This window comes from Panulirus ornatus, chromosome 41 (assembly GCF_036320965.1).
Source record: "Panulirus ornatus isolate Po-2019 chromosome 41, ASM3632096v1, whole genome shotgun sequence".
Classification (NCBI taxonomy): Eukaryota; Metazoa; Arthropoda; class Malacostraca; order Decapoda; family Palinuridae; genus Panulirus; species Panulirus ornatus.
The window spans coordinates 5,462,894-5,482,321 of NC_092264.1; the positions used below are offsets into that span (position 1 = coordinate 5,462,894).

General features: G+C 40.6%; 1 protein-coding gene across 8 annotated transcripts in view; it reads right to left on the bottom strand.

Moving 5' to 3' along the window:
• The window catches only part of LOC139761638 (thyroid hormone receptor alpha-like), a 69,792-nt gene that overhangs the window by 16,278 nt on the left and 34,086 nt on the right, over positions 1-19,428 (bottom strand). For 4 of the 8 annotated variants that reach the window (XR_011715574.1, XR_011715573.1, XR_011715572.1 and 1 more), the window contains exons 6-7: positions 16,905-17,010; positions 5,768-5,893 (exon numbers count right to left, since the gene is read on the bottom strand). Coding sequence is in view for 1 of the 8 variants with exons in the window: in XM_071685922.1 (XP_071542023.1) it covers positions 15,233-15,365; positions 16,905-17,010 (239 nt within the window). In the remaining 7 variants the exon portion in view is untranslated. Of the gene's footprint in view, positions 1-5,767; positions 5,894-7,279; positions 7,899-15,213; positions 15,366-16,904; positions 17,011-19,428 lie in introns of those variants that run through there. The other 4 variants (XR_011715571.1, XR_011715575.1, XR_011715570.1 and 1 more) reach the window with 2 other exon arrangements.

The following is a 19,428-nucleotide window of genomic DNA, read 5'->3' on the forward strand; positions in this document are numbered from 1 at the left end:
TAGTGAGGTAGCGCAAGGAAACAGACAAAGAATGGCCCAACCCACCCACATATACATGTATATATATATATATAATATATATATATATACATATACATGTATATATATATATATACATATACATGTATATATATATATAATATATAAATATATATATATGCAGAAACAGGAACAGAGAAGGGGGCCAGGTGAGGATATTCTCTCAAAGGCCCAGTCCTCTGTTCTTAACGCTACCTCGCTATTGCGGGAAATGGCGAATAGTACGAAAGAAAAAGAAAGAAATATATATATATTATATATATATATATATATACATATACATGTATATATATATATATACATATACATGTATATATATATATATTATATATATATATATATACATATACATGTATATATATATATATATATATACATGTACATACACGGACGTGTATGTACATGTATGTATACATTGAAATGTATATGTTCGTGTGTGGGCGTTTATGTATATACATGTGTATGTGGGTGGGTTGGGCCATTCTTTTGTCTGTTTCCTTGCGCTACCTCACTAATGTGGGGTATGGCAATTAAGTATAAATAATTTCATTTTCTAATATACTTAGCCACTGTCTCCCATGTTCATGAGGTAGTGCAAGTAAATAGACGAAAGAATGGCCCAACCCACCCACATCAACACCCACACACCAACATATACATACCTATACATTTCAATGCATACATACATACACATACACAGACATATATATATATATATACACATGTACATATTCATACTTGCTGCATTCATCCATTCCTGTCACCACCCCGCCACACAAGAAACAATACCCTCCTCCCCCTGCATGTGCGAGGTAGCGCTAGGAAAAGACAACAAAAGCCACATCTATTCACACTATGTCTCTAGCTGATATGTGTAATGCACCGAAACCACAGCTCCCTTTCCACATCCAGACCCCACAAAACTTTCCATGATTTACAGACACTTCCCATGCCCTGGTTCAATCCATTGGCAGTACGTTGACCCCAGTATACCAAACTGTTCCAACTCACTCTATTCCTTGCATGCCTTACACCATCCTGTATGTTCAGGCCCCAATCACTCAAAATCTTTATCAATGCATCTTTCCTCCTCCAATTTGGTCTCCCACTTCTCCTCGTTCCCTCTACCTCTGACGCATATATCCTCTTTGTCAATCTTTCCTCACTCATTCGCGTGTGTGGACGTGTATGTATATACATGTGTATGTGGGTGGGTTGGGCCATTCTTTCATCTGTTTCCTTGCGCTACCTCGCTAACGCAATACCCTCTCATATAATTTCCCAGGACTCTGTAATTTGAGCACTCACCTTTATCCCCTTTGCCTTTGTACAATGGCACTATGCATGCATTCTGCCAATCCTCAGGCACCTCACCATGAGTCATACATACATTAAATATCCTTACCAACCAGTCAACAATACAGTCCCACCTTTGTCATGCCACAGGCATCTTTTGCACAAGCTATCACTGCTTCCCTAAATACACCCCATTCCTCACCCACTCCCCTTACGTTATTTGCTTTCACCATTTGCCATTCTGCACTCAATCTCTCCTGGTACTTCCTCCCACAAGTCTCCTTTCCAAGCTCACTTACTCTCATCACTCTCTTCTCCCCAACATTCTCTCTTCTTTTCTGAAAACCTCTACACTACCTTCACCTCCACAAGATAGTGATCAGACATCCCTCCAGTTGCCTCTCTCAGCACATAAAATCCAAAAGTCTCTCTTTTAAATGCTTACCAATTAACAAGTAATCCAATAACGCCCTCTGGCCATCTCTCCTACTCACATACATATACTTATGTATACCTCTCTTTCTAAACCAGGTATTCCCAATAACCAATCCTTTTTCCACACACAAATCTACAAGCTCTTTGACATTTCCATTTACAACCCATTATACACCAATTATACCCTCAACTGCCACATTACTCACCTTTGCATTCAAATCACCCATCACTATAACCCGGTTTCACACATCAAAGCTGCTAACACACTCACTCAGCTACTCCCATAACACTTGCCTTTCACAGTCTTTCTTCTCATGACCAGATGCATAGGCACCAATAATCACCCATCTCTCCATCCACTTTCACTTTTACCCATATCAGTCTAGAGTTTACTTTCTTACACTACCACATACTCCCACAACTCCTGCTTCAGAAGTAGTGCTACCCCTTCTTTTGCTTGTGTCCTCTCACCAACCCCTGACTTTACTCCCAAACCACTCTTCCCCTTTACCCTTGAGCTTCGTTTCACTCAGAGCAAAAACATCCAGGTTTCTTTCCTCAAACATACTCCCTATCTCTCCTTGATTCTCATCTTGGTTACAACCATACACATTTAGGCACCCCAATCTGAGCCTTTGAGGAGGATGACCAATCCCCACATGGCTCCTTCTTCTGTTTCCCCTTTTAGAAATTCAAATACAAGGAGTGGGGGTTTCCAGCCCCCTGCTTCCACCTTCTACGACAATATTCCTGGGATAAGGGAATTTCCCACATATTCCCTATGTGCCATAGAATAGGACTGAGGGTGCATTACTGTTGGCACAGACAACAGTGCCATACTCACAATGATAGTTGTTGTATCATACCAATGGTAATGATGTTACTAAACTGTTCATACTAATTTTGAACCCATTCTTTTGATGGAGTACCATGATGTAATGTCATTAATGATCATGATGTTCCGGTTTTAGTAGGTTAATTGTCTGTCTATCTATATCTCTATCACCTATCCCTTCTGGAACTCCCTCAAGGGGGTGGCCATGGCCACTAGTCTCCGTAACTAGTGAAACTCCAGTGCTGTTTCTCAGCCTTTAGTGCCTCACCCTTAAAAGGCCACTGGTAGAGGGGCTAAGTCTCATGCAATTTTTAATGTTCGTACTGGCTACCTGTTCCTAATATTCGAACTTACTACTGCTACCCCTAATGTTTCTACCTAATACTCATACCTACTACTACCATCTATTGCTCCTGCCATTTTGACAAAAGGCAGAGTTAGCACATAGCACTCACCACAGGAAAATCTATAGTTACAAAGAATGTGCTGTGTGAGTAACGTGTTGTTAAGTGTTTTGTATGACAAGAGACTGTACATTTGTGGAAAGAATACCAGTGGTCCACATGTGGATGTGGCAGAAAGAAGACAGGTACCAGCGTCAGAGGAAAAGAAGCAACTTGACAACCAATGATGTGCTGGCTCACTACACACTAGGCAGGTAGTACTGGTAATTTACCTCCCTGCCCACTAACTACTACTACTTGTAGTAATTGTACCATAATATTGGAAATGGACATGTTACCGTACTGGATGCAGTTTTAGAATTTTGATGTGTCAATCTCTCCCTCTGACTAAAGACTTGGAACTAAAGGAACTTTGTACAAGAGTCCAAAAGTAATCAGCAGAAGTAAGTAAAGGCACATGTTTAATTAAACATCCACCTTCTGGCCCTGAAAACAACACCTATGGGAAATAGAAATGCCTACCTTGGGTGGGACCCCTCCTTCATGTACCCCTAGAAATTTACTTCACTGATACATAATTCAGCATCAGGGATGTAAAACACAAGGTTATTGCAAACTTGTAGATGAAAACAAGGGATGGCCTGGTATAAGATTCACCCAGTACAACATGTTCTGAAAGGAATTAGATTTGTCATGCAGGTCTTAAAAATGGATCCAATCCAAGAGGGACAGATATCCAACTGAACAGAGACCATCCTATCTATCAATCTATCTATATCTTTGATGCCCACTCCCCTTGGGAACTTCCTCAAGGGAATTGGCCACTTGAGGTGGCCATGGCAAAAGAGTCTCCATAAATGCTGGACTCCAGTGCTGCTTCTTAGCCTTTTAGTGCCTCTTTCTTAACAGGCCACTGGCTGAGGGTAACTATAGCAAAGTGCTTCTAGAGGCTCCTACCAACTACTTCCATTTAATGTTCCAGCCCAATCCTTCCTCCTAATGCTTACACCTAAATGTTCTTAGCTACTACTTCTACCTACTGCTCACTATCTAATGTTCCCACCTACTACTTCTATATATTGAGCCTATCATTTTTACTACTTCTATATATTGTGCCTATCATTTTGCCAAAATGCAGGGCTAGCACATAGCACTCACTGCAGTAAAATCTAGAGGTATAAAGATGAGTTGTGTGAGTTAAGTGCTGTCAAGTGCTGAGTGTTACAATCGGGGATTGTATTTTGTGGACAGAATGCCAGCAATTCATGTGTGGGTGAAGCACAAAGAATAGACAGCTACCTAGTCAGAGGAGTGCAACTTGACAACCACTGAAGTGCTGGTTCACAATGTAGCCATCACTAACCTTCCTAATACCCATGCAGGTAGTAATGGTAGTATATCTCCCTGGTCAGTGGCTGAACTACCTGACACCATCCTACTTTGTAGGCAATTCGTTAGTCATCAGAGAGCTGGCCAGGACATCCTCAGCAATCTCCCTAGGATTTGAAAATGATCTTGACTTGGCAAGATTCTATGAGCGGAACAAGCCCACTGCAGGACTTACAAAACTGCCTATGGGTAGACTTTGAAAAAGTTTCATTACAGCTTCATTAGTGCACTAGCTGGGACCTGGAACTTTCAAAGACTGCAGCAGTACACCAGTCCAGAAAGTTTAGAGGGAAAAAATTCTCTTAGGAGACCTGTGTTCCACAGTGTATTGTGGTACACTGGTCAAGGCATGGCACGGTTACTGAGGGTCTGTCACTCACTCCCAACCAAGACACGGGTTAACAATAACAATAATCAGCTGACAGGCTAATTGACCACAAGCACAGCCACAGCCAAAGCAGGACAAAAACTCAAAATGAGGGAATGGGAATCAATGATTAAATGCAAAATCATCCATAGCTAAATCAGAAGAAAATGAAGTACCAAAAGGAGCAACTTCATCTGTTGAAGAGGTAACTGTTAGCCTATCATTTTGGAAGATAGGAGAAAAGGCTGAATTACAGAAGTTACTGGAGATAATTGTGGTTTAAGGACCATTAAGATTTATCAATGGAAAATGTAGTCATAGTCAGCACATTTTCTTTTTAATGAAGGTTAGCCTGACTCTTTGAATCAAAGAAGATAGCTTTGCAGTGATTCTAAGCAAAAATTAAAGGGGAAGGGAAGAGTGTTAAAACATTCTGTCCCTGATCAAATCATGATCAGGAAGGGAAAGGTCTAGAAGATCGGCTGCAATAATCCATCTCAGCCAAATTTACCTCATTAAACATCCTGGCCAGCAAAGCGGTGCCCAACCCAGGGAAAGCTAGTAAAAAAGGCACACAGTGATGACTGTTGAGCTGTTCCAAAGCATCAAAGTTTGAATATCTGATCTAAAAATTTTCAAGTTGTAACCAAGGATAAGTTAATGCTTAAAGCATGCCTCCAAGTGATGGATGACCATACAAATGTTATGGACAAAGCATACTACCATACTACAGAAGTAGCAGAAAGATTCATCATAGTAACTTTTCATGTCATCACTACATCTGGATAATGAATGACAAAAGTATTTAATAATGCCAGAGTAAAGTTCGTGGAGTGTGATCTAAAACATAACATTTTATTTTACGATATCAAACATGGCAATAATGGTGCAGATTATGAACGTCACGGAAAATGTGGAATCAATGTAAAAACATATTAAATGTTTAAATAAATAAAAAGAATCTAAGGGAACAGCAAAGAATTAGAGTAAAAATATACTAACCTTAATGCTGTTTCCAGCTGCTTGTTGAATGTTGGTGAAAGCGATCTCTGGGTGATTGTTGACATTCATTGGCAGTTGGCATGATGCCCATATCATTGATGTGTCTGGCATAATTCAATTAGAATACTGAAAAATAAAATAAACAAGGCTGCCTTAGAAGTTAAGTAAGTTTTCACAGCTTATAATGATCTTCATGTTTAAACTTTTATACTAATCAATCAGAAATTTTTCTTTATATTTATGATCAGTACTATCACCTTAGAGTAACACAGTTTACAATAAATTGCTGCATAACATTCTTTGCATCTTATTATCTAATCTCTAAACTCTACATTACCTGTGCAAAAAAAAATTATCAGTGCTTAGCTATCTTTGATTTCTACTTCAAAATAAGTCCTAACAAAGAATATTCCTAACAACATAATTCACCAAAATCCACGAGGACTACGGTGAAATCGGTGAAATACATCTGTATTACTGAAGGAGGCCAAATCAGCTATCAAAATTTGATTACAATAGCAGTTATGCAGCTCTTACCACTACATGGTCAGGAATAAGTAGATGCAAGATCGAGATGGAATTTACATTACGGAATCTTACACTACAAATATATAAACATGAATTTCTTTGGTTAACCCAGTCCCCTAAAGCGTATTTCACCCACCACATTGCATTCCTCTTGGAGATCTGTAGATTCTGTGGTCTGGGAAACCCATAAATAAGACTCTTAAATTCACATTTAATGTGGTTACCGAGCTTCACTAATTTGACTAGAACGTCTTACAAATTACTGGGCATGTAACATGTCTCACTGTACTGAGCTACAAGGCCGAGATCATGGATCATGATTATCTCAGATAATAATTAATGAAATCATGATGAAAACCCTATCTAGCTAAAGTTGAAAGAAAATGGCTAGATAGTTACCGTACGTCTTCGGGGGCCATTTGTACTTGAAGATTTGAAAGTTTGATGTAACACAATATAATCTTTGATATATCATACTTTCAAATGACAAGTACTTCATAACTTACCTAATACAGATAAACATCTCATTCGAACAGATATTCCGTCGTTTAACTAAAAGCAACATCATAAACCACAACAGCAGTTATTCCAAACACTCCAAAGTTCAAAACAAAATAAACATAAGTAAGAGATGCAACTCAGCCATCAGGGATGAGTGCGGGTTTAACCACCAGATGTCACTGCGATCGGTGGCGTGTCTGGTAAGGCGTCTGTTTGTGTAGAAACTTCATGTGACATATGGAACAGAGCGAGTCGGTAATCAAGACTTCAGTACGATGAGATGCACTACTTCACTGTATGCACATAGAAGGTCTTCTGCTTATGCACTCATCCTACAGATACACTGGTTATGAGTAACCATGCTAGTGACCTGGGTACTGGGGTAGTTCTTTATGCAAGCAAGTTGTGCATCCTACAGCACTGAATTCAAGAAGCACCACTGTAATTATTCCACGAAAGTAAGGTACTCAGTGTCATGCTTACCTTCCAGTTTTTAAGTAGTACTTGGTAGGCAGCCAACGACCACAGATGTACATTACCAATATTCCCCACCTAGGTATTGCTGGGCTTGGCGAGGCTGCGTAGTGAGCGAGCCAGCCCCTCATTGGTAGTCAGGTTTAACTCCTCTGACCCAGGTAGCTGCCTCACTCAGATGTGGACTGCTGCCATTTTGTCTACGAACACAATCTCTCCTTGTCACACATAACACCTGACAACACCTATCTCGCGCAGCTCATTCTCCGTAACTGGATTTTCCTACGGTGAGCACAATGCGCTAACCTTGCCTTTTGGCAAAATGGTCGGAGAAATATATAGCAGTAGTTGGTAGGAACATTTAGAGAGAAGCATTAGGTAGAAACATTAAGTAGAAGTACAACGTAAGAACATTATGCAAGGGTATTAGGTAGAAATAGTTGCCCTTTGCCAGTGCCCTGTTCAGGATGAGGCACTAGAGGATAAGAAGCGGCATTGGAGTTCCTTAGTTGTGGAGACTTGCCGTGGCAAGGAAGTTCCAGGTGAGGACAGACGACAGATATAAAGACGGATAGATAGATGAATCCTTATCCAATACGGATGAGCACAGATACTAATCCTCTTGTATCTGATTAAAGAATGAGGAACAAAAATCAACATTTCAGTTTAAAAAGGATACTTATTTTTTACGTTAGCTTGAGATGGCATAGGCAAGAGTCGCTAATCCAGGCCATTTCATTAACGACGTGCTGACAATGGACTGAACCAGGGCATGTGAAATGTCTGGGGTAAACCATGAAAAGGTTTGTGGGGCCTGGATGTGGAAAGGGAGCTATTGTTTTGGTGCATTACATATGAAAGCTAGAGTCTATGTGAGAACGAATGTGCCCTTTTTTGTCTTTTCATGGCGCTAACTCGCTGAAGCAGGAGGTAGCGAAGCTGTTTCCAGTGGGGCGGGACAGCGCAATGAATGGATGAAAGCAAGCATATGTACATGTGTATGGAAAGGATCACAATTTTGCGCGTGATCAAGATATTCCTATGCGTACACGGGGAAAATGAAACACGATAAGTTCCCAAGTGCACTTTCGTGTAATAATCACATCATCAGGGAAGACACAAGAGAGAAATATAAGTCAGTTGATATACATCGAAGAGACGAAGCTAGGACAATCGCATGTTTACCAAATGGGGTCCTAGCTTCGTCTCTTACCTGATGATGTGATTACTACACGAAAGTGCACTTGGGAACTTATCGTGTTTCATTTCCCCCGTAGACTCATAGGAATATATATATATATATATATATATATATATATATATATATATATATATATATATATATTTATTTATTTATTCATTTTTCTATTATACTTTGTCGTTGTCTCCTGCGTTAGCGAGGTACCGCAAGGAAACAAGAAAGAATGGCCCAACCCACCCACATACACATGCATACACGTCCACATGCGCACATATACATACCTATAAATTTCAACGTATACACATATATGCAGACATATACATATATACACAACACATGTACATAATTCATACTTGCTGCCTTTGCTCATTCACATCGCCGCACCGCCACACATGAAATAACCCCCTCCTCCGAACACGCGCGAGGTAGCACTAGGAAAAGACAAAGGCCACACTCGTTCACACTCAGTCTCTACCTGTCATGTATAAGATAATATATATATATATATATATATATATATATATATATATATATATATATATATATATATATATATATATATATTCCATATTATTCGCCACTTCCCGCGTTAGCGAGGTGGCGTTAAGTACAGAGGACTGAGCCTTTGAGGGAAGATACTCCCTGACCCCCCTTCTCAACTCGCACACCACTCCAACCAAAGCTCCATATATCTGCCACTCTATCATCAAAGACATTCAACAAATCATCACATACTCCATCTTCTCACCTCATTACTACTTGTTATTACCTACCCATTTGCCCCCTTCACCGATGTTCCCATTTGTTCTCTCGTCTTACACACTTTATTTACCCCCTTCCAAAACATCTAATTTTTCTCCCTAAAATTTAATGATACTCACCCCATATCTCATTTGTCCTAATTTTCACCTCTTGCACCTTTCTCTTGACCTCCTGTCACTTTAATACATCTCCCAGTCATCTGAACTATTTCCCTACAGAAATCGGGGCCTGAACATACAGGAGGGTGAAAGGTATGCAAGGAATAGAGTAAATTGGAATGATGTGATATACCAGGGTTGAAGTGCTGTCAATGGATTGAACCAGGGCAAGTGAAGCGTCTGGGGTAAACCATGGAAAGCTTTGTGGGGCCTGGATGTGAAAAGGGAGCTGTGGTTTCGGTACATTACACATGACAGCTAGAGACTGAGTGTGAATGAATGTGGCCTTTGTTGTCTTTTCCTACCACTACCTCATGCACACGCAGGGGAGGGGGGCCATTTCATGTGTAGCCGGGAGGCAATGAGAATGGATGAAAGCCACAAGTTTCACCCTCCTGTGTGTTCAGGCCCCGATCACTCAAAATCTTTTTTACTCCATCCACCTCCAATTTGGTCTCCCACTTCTCCTTCACCCCTCCACCTCTGACACATATATCCTCTTTGTCAATCTTTCCACACTCATTCTCTCAATGTTCCAAACCATTTCAACACACCCTCTTCTGCTCTCCAAACCACACTCTTTTTATTACCACACATCTCTCTTACCCTCTCATTACTTACTCGATCAAACCACCTTACACCACATGCTGTCCTTAAACATCTCATTTCCAACACATCCACCCTTTTCCACAACCATATATGCCTCACAACCATATAACATTGTTGGAACCACTATTCTTTCAAACATACCCATTTTTGCATTTTGAGATAATGTTCTCACCTTCCACACATTCTTCAACGCTCCCAGAACGTTCGCCCCTCCCCCACCCTGTGACTCACTTCTGCTTCCATGGTTACATCCACTGCCAAATCTACTCCCAGATGTCTAAAACACTTCTCTTCCTCCAATTTTTCTTCATTCAAACTTACCTCCCACTTTACTTGTCCCTCAACCCTACTGAACCTAATAACTTTCCTCTTATTCACATTTACTCCCATCTTTCTTCTTTCACACACTTTACCAAACTCAGTCACCAACCTCTGCAGTTTCTCACACGAATCAGCCACCAGCGCTGTATCATCAGCAAACAACAACCGACTCACTTTCCAAGTCCTCTCATCCACAACAGACTGCATACTTGCCCCTTTCCAAAACTCTTGCATTCACCTCTCTAACAACCCAAACCATAAACAAATTAAACAACCATGAAGATAGTGAGTGAGGAAAAATTGACAAAGAGGATATATGTGTCAGAGGTGGAGGGAACGAGGAGAAGTAGGAGACCAAATTGTAGGTAGAAAGATGGAGTGAAAAAGATTTTGACAGATCAGGGCCTCAACACACAGGAAGCTGAAAAGCATGCAAGGAATAATGAAATGGAACGATGTGGTATACCAGGGTCGATGTGCTGTCAATGGATTGAGCCAGGGCATGTGTAGCGTCTGGGGTAAACCATGGAAAGTTTTGTGGTGCCTGGATGTGGAAAGAGAGCTGAGGTTTCGGTGCATCACACATGACAGCTGGAGACTGAGTGTTGTCTTTTCCTAGCGCTACCTCGCATGCACACAAGGGGAAAGGGGTGCCATTTCATGTGTGGTGGGGTGGCTGCGGGAATGGATGTATGTATATGTGCGTGTGGGCGTTTATGTACTTACATGTGCATGTGGGTAGGTTGTGCCCTTCTTTTGTCTGTGTCCTTGCACTACCTCGCTAACAAAGGAGACAGCAATAAAGTATAATAAATAAATATAAATATATATATTACTACATGTGTGTGTGTGTGTGTGTGTGTGTTTGTATGATGATCACACTAGTCCATGATGAAAGATGTGAAGGTGGAATCACACTTCAGTAGTTCATATGATTTTATTCAACACAATTTTTCCATACATGTGGAGACAATCCACCTCATCAGGTACCTCCACTTAACAAACTTATTCAAATCACAACATCGCAAAAGAGTACTGCAGTCCAGCATCTACCAGCATGGATAACACAGTTGCTGGTCTTGATTAATGCATCAGTTGCCCATGCCATCTCAGTTGAAAAAAAGCCCAGGAATTAGGGACTGGCTGGGATATTCTGAGGTACTTTGTTACATCATTTGCATTACGAATCTTGTAAATATTTCTTCTTTTCTGATGTAAATACATTTTTATTACTAAAGGCTGGAGAGGTTAGTATTACAACTGAATTTTTCAAGAAAAGGGGTGATTGTGTTGTTGACTAGTTACTCGAGATTTTCAATATATGTATGGATCATGGTGAGGTAATTAAAGATTGGAGGAATGTATGTACAATGCCACTGTATAACGTTAAGGGGTACAAAGGTGTGTGTTCAAACTACTAGATAGGTATGAGTTTGTTGGATGTACCAGAAAGGTTTTATGGGAGAGGGTGAAGGCATATACAGAGCATCAGACTGGGGTGGAACAATATGGTGTCAAGAGTTATAGAAGGTGTGTGGATCAGGTGTTTACTCTGAAGAATTATTTATATTTATTTATTCATATATTTTGCTTTGTCGCTGTCTCCCGCGTTGGCGAGGTAGCGCAAGGAAACAGACGAAAGAATGGCCCAACCCACCCACATACACATGTATATACATACACGTCCACACACGCAAATATACATACCTATACATCTCAACGTATACATATATATATATATATATATGTATACACACACAGACATATGCATATATATACATGTACATAATTCATACTGTCTGCCTTTATTCATTCCCATCGCCACCTCGCCACACATGAACTAACAACCCCCTCCCCCCTCATGTGTGCGAGGTAGCGCCAGGAAAAGACAACAAAGGCCCCATTCGTTCACACTCAGTCTCTGGCTGTCATGTAATAATGCACCGAAACCACAGCTTCCTTTCCACATCCAGGCCCCACAGAACTTTCCATGGTTTACCCCAAACACTTCACATGCCCTGGTTCAATCCATTGACAGCACGTCAATGAAGAATTATATCTATCTATTTATTTTACTTTGTCGCTGTCTCCTGCGTTAGCGAGGTAACACAAGGAAACAGACGAAAGAATGCCCCAACCCACCCACATACACATGTATATACATACATGTCCACACACACAAATATACATACCTACACATCTCAATGTATACATATATATATACACCCACAGACATATACATATATACACATATACATAATTCATACTGTCTGCCTTTATTCATTTCCATCGCCACCCTATCACACATGAAATAACAACCCCCTACCCCCACATGTGCGCGAGGTAGCGCTAGGAAAAGACAACAAAGGCCACATTCGTTCACACTCAGTTCAATCCACTGACAGCACGTCGACCCCAGTATACCACATTGTTCCAATTCACTCTATTCCTTGCACGCCTTTCACCCTCCTGCATGTTCAGCCCCGATCACTCAAAATCTTTTTCACTCCATCTTTCCACCTCCAATTTGGTCTCCCACTTCTCGTTCCCTCCACCTCTGACACATATATCCTCTTGGTCAATCTTTCCTCACTCATACTCTCCATGTGACCAAACCATTTCAAAACACCCTCTTCTGCTCTCTCAACCACACTCTTTTTATTACCTCACATCTCTCTTACTCTATTATTACTTACTCGATCAAACCACCTCACAGCACATATTGCCCTCAAACATCTCATTTCCAGCACATCCACCCTCCTCCGCACAACTCTATCTATAGCCCACGACTCGCAACTATATAACATTGTTGGAACCACCATTCCTTCAAACATACCAATTTTTGCTTTCCGAATGTGTGTAATAATACTTGGAAAAACACAAGGATTTGTATAAAGCAAGTATGGATCTGGAGAAAGTGTATGGAAGAGTTTATAGATTTCCATTTTGAAAGATATTGCATACATAAATGAAAGAGAGGAAAGTTATTAGAAGCAGGGTAGTTCTTATCAAGAGTGTAAGGCATGTGAGCAGTTCTAAGTGAAAGTGGGCATGGTATCACCATGGATGTTTAGTTTGTTTATGGATGAGGTGATATGGGAGGTAAATTCATAGGTCTTGGAGGGAGGAGCAGAGATGCAATCTGTAGAGGGTCTCCCTCTTCTCCTTGCTCCCTCCACCTCCGACACATATATCCTCTTGGTCAATCTTTCCTCACTCATCCTCTCCATGTGCCCAAACCACTTCAAAACACCCTCTTCTGCTCTCTCAACCACGCTCTTTTTATTTCCACACATCTCTCTTACCCTTACGTTACTCACTCGATCAAACCACCTCACACCACACATTGTCCTCAAACATCTCATTTCCAGCACATCCATCCTCCTGCGCACAACTCTATCCATAGCCCACGCCTCGCAACCATACAACATTGTTGGAACCACTATTCCTTCAAACATACCCATTTTTGCTTTCCGAGATAATGTTCTCGACTTCCACACATTCTTCAAGGCCCCCAGAATTTTCGCCCCCTCCCCCACCCTATGATCCACTTCCGCTTCCATGGTTCCATCCGCTGCCAGGTCCACTCCCAGATATCTAAAACACTTCACTTCCTCCAGTTTTTCTCCATTCAAACTCACCTCCCAATTGACTTGACCCTCAACCCTACTGTACCTAATAACCTCGCTCATATTCACATTTACTCTTAACTTTCTTCTTCCACACACTTTACCAAACTCAGTCACCAGCTTCTGCAGTTTCTCACATGAATCAACCACCAGCGCTGTATCATCAGCGAACAACAACTGACTCACTTCCCAAGCTCTCTCATCCCCAACAGACTTCATACTTGCCCCTCTTTCCAAAACTCTTGCATTTACCTCCCTAACAACCCCATCCATAAACAAATTAAACAACCATGGAGACATCACACACCCCTGCTGCAAACCTACATTCACTGAGAACCAATCACTTTCCTCTCTTCCTACACGTACACATGCCTTACATCCTCGATAAAAACTTTTCACTGCTTCTAACAACTTTCCTCCCACACCATATATTCTTATATATATATATATATATATATATATATATATATATATATATATATATATATATATATATATATGTACATAATTCATACTGTCTGTCCCCATTCATTCCTGTCACCACCCTGCCACACATGAAATGACAACCCCCTCCCCCAGCATGTGTGCGAGGTAGCACTAGGAAAAGACAACAAAGGCCACATTCGTTCACAGTCTCTAGCTGACATGTATAATGCACCGAAACCACAGCTCTCTTTCCACATCCAGGCCCCACAGAACTTTCCATGGTTTACCCCAGACACTTCACATGCTCTGGTTCAATCCATTGACAGCACGTCGACCCCGGTATACCACATCATTCCAATTCACTCTATTCCTTGCACGCCTTTCACCCTCCTGCATGATCGGGCCCCAATCACTCAAAATCTTTTTCAATCCATCTTTCCACCTCCAATTTGGTCTCCCACTTCTCCTCGTTCCCTCCACCTCTGACACATATATCCTCTTTGTCAATCTTTCCTCACTAATTCTCTCCTTGTGACCAAACCATTTCAAAACACCATCTTCTGCTCTCTCAACCACACTCTTTTTATTACCACACATCTCTCTTACCCTTTCATTACAAACTCGATCAAACCACCTCACACCACATAGTGTCCTCAAACATCACATTTCCAGCACATCCACCCTCCTCCGCACAACTCTATCTATAGCCCACGCCTTGCAACCATATACGCTTCTGACATGAAAAGTATTACTTGTATCTCAAACTACTTAAATATACACTACAATCTACATTCTTGAAAAAACTATTCAGCATGACAATCAAAATTAAATGAAGTCTTCGAGATGAGGAAACATTTTAATGAAGACACTCAAAGATTTCCTTAACAAACTGAGAGACATCAGGCGAGGAGTGGCCCTGAAGGATAATATCTCCATACTGTTTTGCCAGATAACGAGAGTAAGTTATCTTCATCAGCAAAGTTAAAAATCTGTTAGGTCAAAGCAAAAGTACTATTATCAATGTAAAATAAATACTATGTTCTCTTAAAAAATATTCGGTATCAAAACTGACTTATAGCTTCCAATAGCTAACTTTTAAATAAATATCATCCATAATGTTACCTAAACCGAAGTGAACAAGACATATCCTATATTCATGTAAGATGAATAAAAATCCTAAAGAACTGTCAAATTATCCACAGTGATAGTATCATAACTGTTTTATGTATACATGCATGCAACCTTTTGGATATCAATGTAAGAAATAAATTAAATATGTAGTCAAATGATAATCAAACACCATGTCAAAAAATCCATTAACCATGCACAGAAAGGACTGTGAGATTTGGTCGAGGATAATGAGCTGTGGTTTTGATGCATTAAACATGAAAGCTTGATAATCAATGCGAGCAAATTAGACCATTTCTTTGTCATCTGCTATCTGTGGATATTCATACTTGCTTGCCTTCATCCATTCCTAGTACTACCCCGCCCCACAGGAAACAGCATCGCTACTCCCCACTTCACTGAGGTAGCACCAAGGAAAACAGAAAAAATTGGCCATATTCATTCACACTATAACCATCATGTGTAATGCACCAAAACCACAGCTCCCTATCCACATCCAGGCACCACAGACCTTCCAATGGTTTACCCAAGATGCTTCGCATGCCCTAGTTCAGTCCATTGACAGCACATAGACCCTGGCATACTACATCATTCCAATTCACTCTATTCCTTAAACGCCTCTCACCCTCCTGTATGTTCAGGCCCCACTCACTTAAAATCTTTTTCACTCCATCCTTCCACCTCCAATTCAATCTCCTGCTTCTCCTTGTTCTCTCCACCTCTGATACATATATCCTCTCTGTCAATCTTTCCTCACTCATTCTCTCCATATATCCAAACCATTTCAACACACCCTCTTCTGCTCTCTCAACCACACTCTTTTTATCTCCACACATCTCTCTTACCCTTTCATTACTTAATCAAACCACCTCATGCCACACATTGTCCTCAAACATTTCATTTCCAACACATCCACCGTCCTCCATAAAACCTTATCCATAGCACATGCCTCGCAACCATACAACATTGTTGGAACTACTATTCCTTCAAATAATTTCATATAAAAAAATTTCTGAAATCACATATATCATTAAAGTCTTTTCAATAAAACACTTTTCTACTCATAACTGATGTTCTTTTACAATATTCAATCCACTATAAAAAAGTCATCTGTTCTAACATCAACCTTGGTCAAAATTCAATGTGGTGGATGAGATGCATACAGCCACTCAAACAGCCTTAGAGACAAGTTTCACTTATGTAACAGCTTCTTACATTTTCACTTTTCAAAATAAAATGATTCACCGAAAAACCAGTATCTCCCTTTACATCACCTGAGTACACAAATTATTTCCTCAATGAATTTTAACAATGAAGGCAAGAGAGCACTTATGGCTTGTCAGTGTATACATCAATCACTAACAACTAAATAAATACCCACTTAACTCTTCTCTACTTACCTTTGACGATCCTGTGGGAAACATTTTTCAACATGGTGCTGGCAAGCTAAAAAAACCATATCATGAATCTCCTCAATTTCAGTTGCTTCCTGCAGTCCATCACGATCTGGAAGTGAAAGCATTAATTTTCCAGTTTTCTATAAATATAACCCTAATTATCATGTATTATTATCACTGTTTCCCGCTTCAACGAAGTAACACCAGGAAACAAAGAATGGCACATCAACTCATATACACACATATACATAAACTCCAATGAGAGTTGGGGTGAGAGAGTATCATTAAATTCTAGGGAGAATAAAGAGATGTTTTGGAAGGACGTAAATAAAGTGCGTAAGACCAGAGAACAAATGGGAACATCAGTGAAGGGGGCTAATGGGGAGGTAATAACAAGTAGTGGTGAAGTGAGGAGGAGATGGAGTATTTTAAAGTTTGTTAAGTGTGTTTGATGACAGAGTGGCAGATATAGGGTGCTTTGGTAAAGGTGGTGTGCAAAGGGAGAGGGTCACGGAGAATGGTTTGGTAAACAGAAAAGAGGTAGTGAAAGCTTTGCGGAAGATGAAAGCCAGAAAGGTTTGGACTGTATTGCATTGGAATTTATTGAAAAAGGGGATGACAAGTGTTGTTGACTGGTTGGTGAGGATATTCAATGTATGTATGGTTCATGATCAAGTGCCTGAGAATTGGTGGAATGCATGCATAGTGCCACTGTATAAAGGCAAAGGGGATAAAGGTGAGTCTTCAAATTACAGAGGTATAAGTTTGTTGAGTATTCCTTGGAGAGTATTGATTGAGAGGGTCGAAGCATGTACAGAGCATCAGATTGAGGAAGAGCAGTGTGGTTTCAGAAGTGACAGAGGATGTGTGGATCAGGTGTTTGCTTTGAACAAGGTATGTGAGAAATGCTTAGAAAAACAAATGGATTTGTATGTAGCATTTTTGGATCTGGAGAGAGCATATCAGAGACATGTTCTGTGGAAGGTATTAAGAGTATATGGTATGGGAGGAAAGTTGCTAGAAGCTTGTGGCATGAGAAGCGTGGGAGGTGAGCAGATTAGAAACGGTAGTGAGTGGTGGGATGAAGAAGTAAGATTATTAGTGAAAGAGAAGAGAGAGGCAGGAGGTCAAGAGAAAGGTGCAAGAGGTGAAAAAGAGGGCAAATTTCAGGGAGAATTAAAAGATGCTTTGGAAGGAGGTAAATAAAGTGCGTAAGACGAGGGAACAAAAGGGAATTTCAGTGATGGGGGCTAATGGGGAGGTGATAACAAGTAGTGGTGATGTGAGAAGGAGATGGAGTGAGTATTTTGAAGGTTTGTTGAATGTGTTTGATGATAAAGTGGCAGATATACGGTGTTTTGGTCGAGGTGGTGTGCAAAGTGAGAGGGTTAGGGAGAATGATTTGGTAAACAGAGAAGAGGTAGTAAAAGCTTTGCAGAGGATGAAAGCCGGCAAGGCGGCGGGTTTGGATGGTATTGCAGTGGAATTTATTCAAAAAGGGGGTGACTGTATTGTTGACTGGTTGGTAAGGTTATTTAATGTATGTATGACTCATGGTGAGGTGCCTGAGGATTGGCAGAATGCTTGCATAGTGCCATTGTGCAAAGGCAAAGGGGATAAAAGTGAGTGCTCAAATTACACAGGTATAAGTTTGTTGAGTATTCCTGGGAAATTACATGGGAGGGTATTGATTGAGAGGGTGAAGGCATGTACAGAGCATCAGATTGGGGAAGAGCAGTGTGGTTTTTAAGAAGTGGATCAGATGTTTGCTTTGAAGAATGTATGTGAGAAATACTTAGAAAAGGAAATGGATTTGTATGTAGCATTTATGGATCTGGCATATGATAGAGGTGCGTGTCGTAGAAGGCGACTAAAAAGGGAGGGAGCGGGGGGCTGGAAATCCTCCCCTCTCGTTTTTTTTTTTAAATTTTCCAAAAGAAGGAACAGAGGGGGCCAGTTGAGGATATTCCAAAAAAGGCCCAGTCCTCTATTCTTAGCGCTACCTCTCTAACGCGGGAAATGGCGAATAGTTTAAAAGAAAAGAAAAGTTTTTATCAAGGATGTAAAGCATGTGTACGTGTAGGAAGAGAGGAAAGTGATTGGTTCTCAGTGAATGTAGGTTTGCGGCAGGGGTGTGTGATGTCTCCATGGTTGTTTAATTTGTTTATGGATGGGGTTGTTAGGGAGGTATATGCAAGAGTTTTGGAAAGAGGGGCAAGTATGCAGTCCATTGTGGATGAACGATCTTGGGAAGTGAGTCAGTTGTTGTTCGCTGATGATATAGCGCTGGTGGCTGATTCGAGTGAGAAACTGCAGAAGCTGGTGACTGAGTTTAGTAAAGTGTGTGAAAGAAGAAAGTTAAGAGTATATGTGAATAAGAGCAAGGTTATTAGGTACAGTAGGGTTGCAGGACAAGTCAACTGGGGAGGTAAGTTTGAACAGAGAAAAACTGGAGGAAGTAAAGTGTTTTAGATATCTGGGAGTGGATCTGGCAGTGGATGGAAACATGGAAGCGGAAGTGAATCAT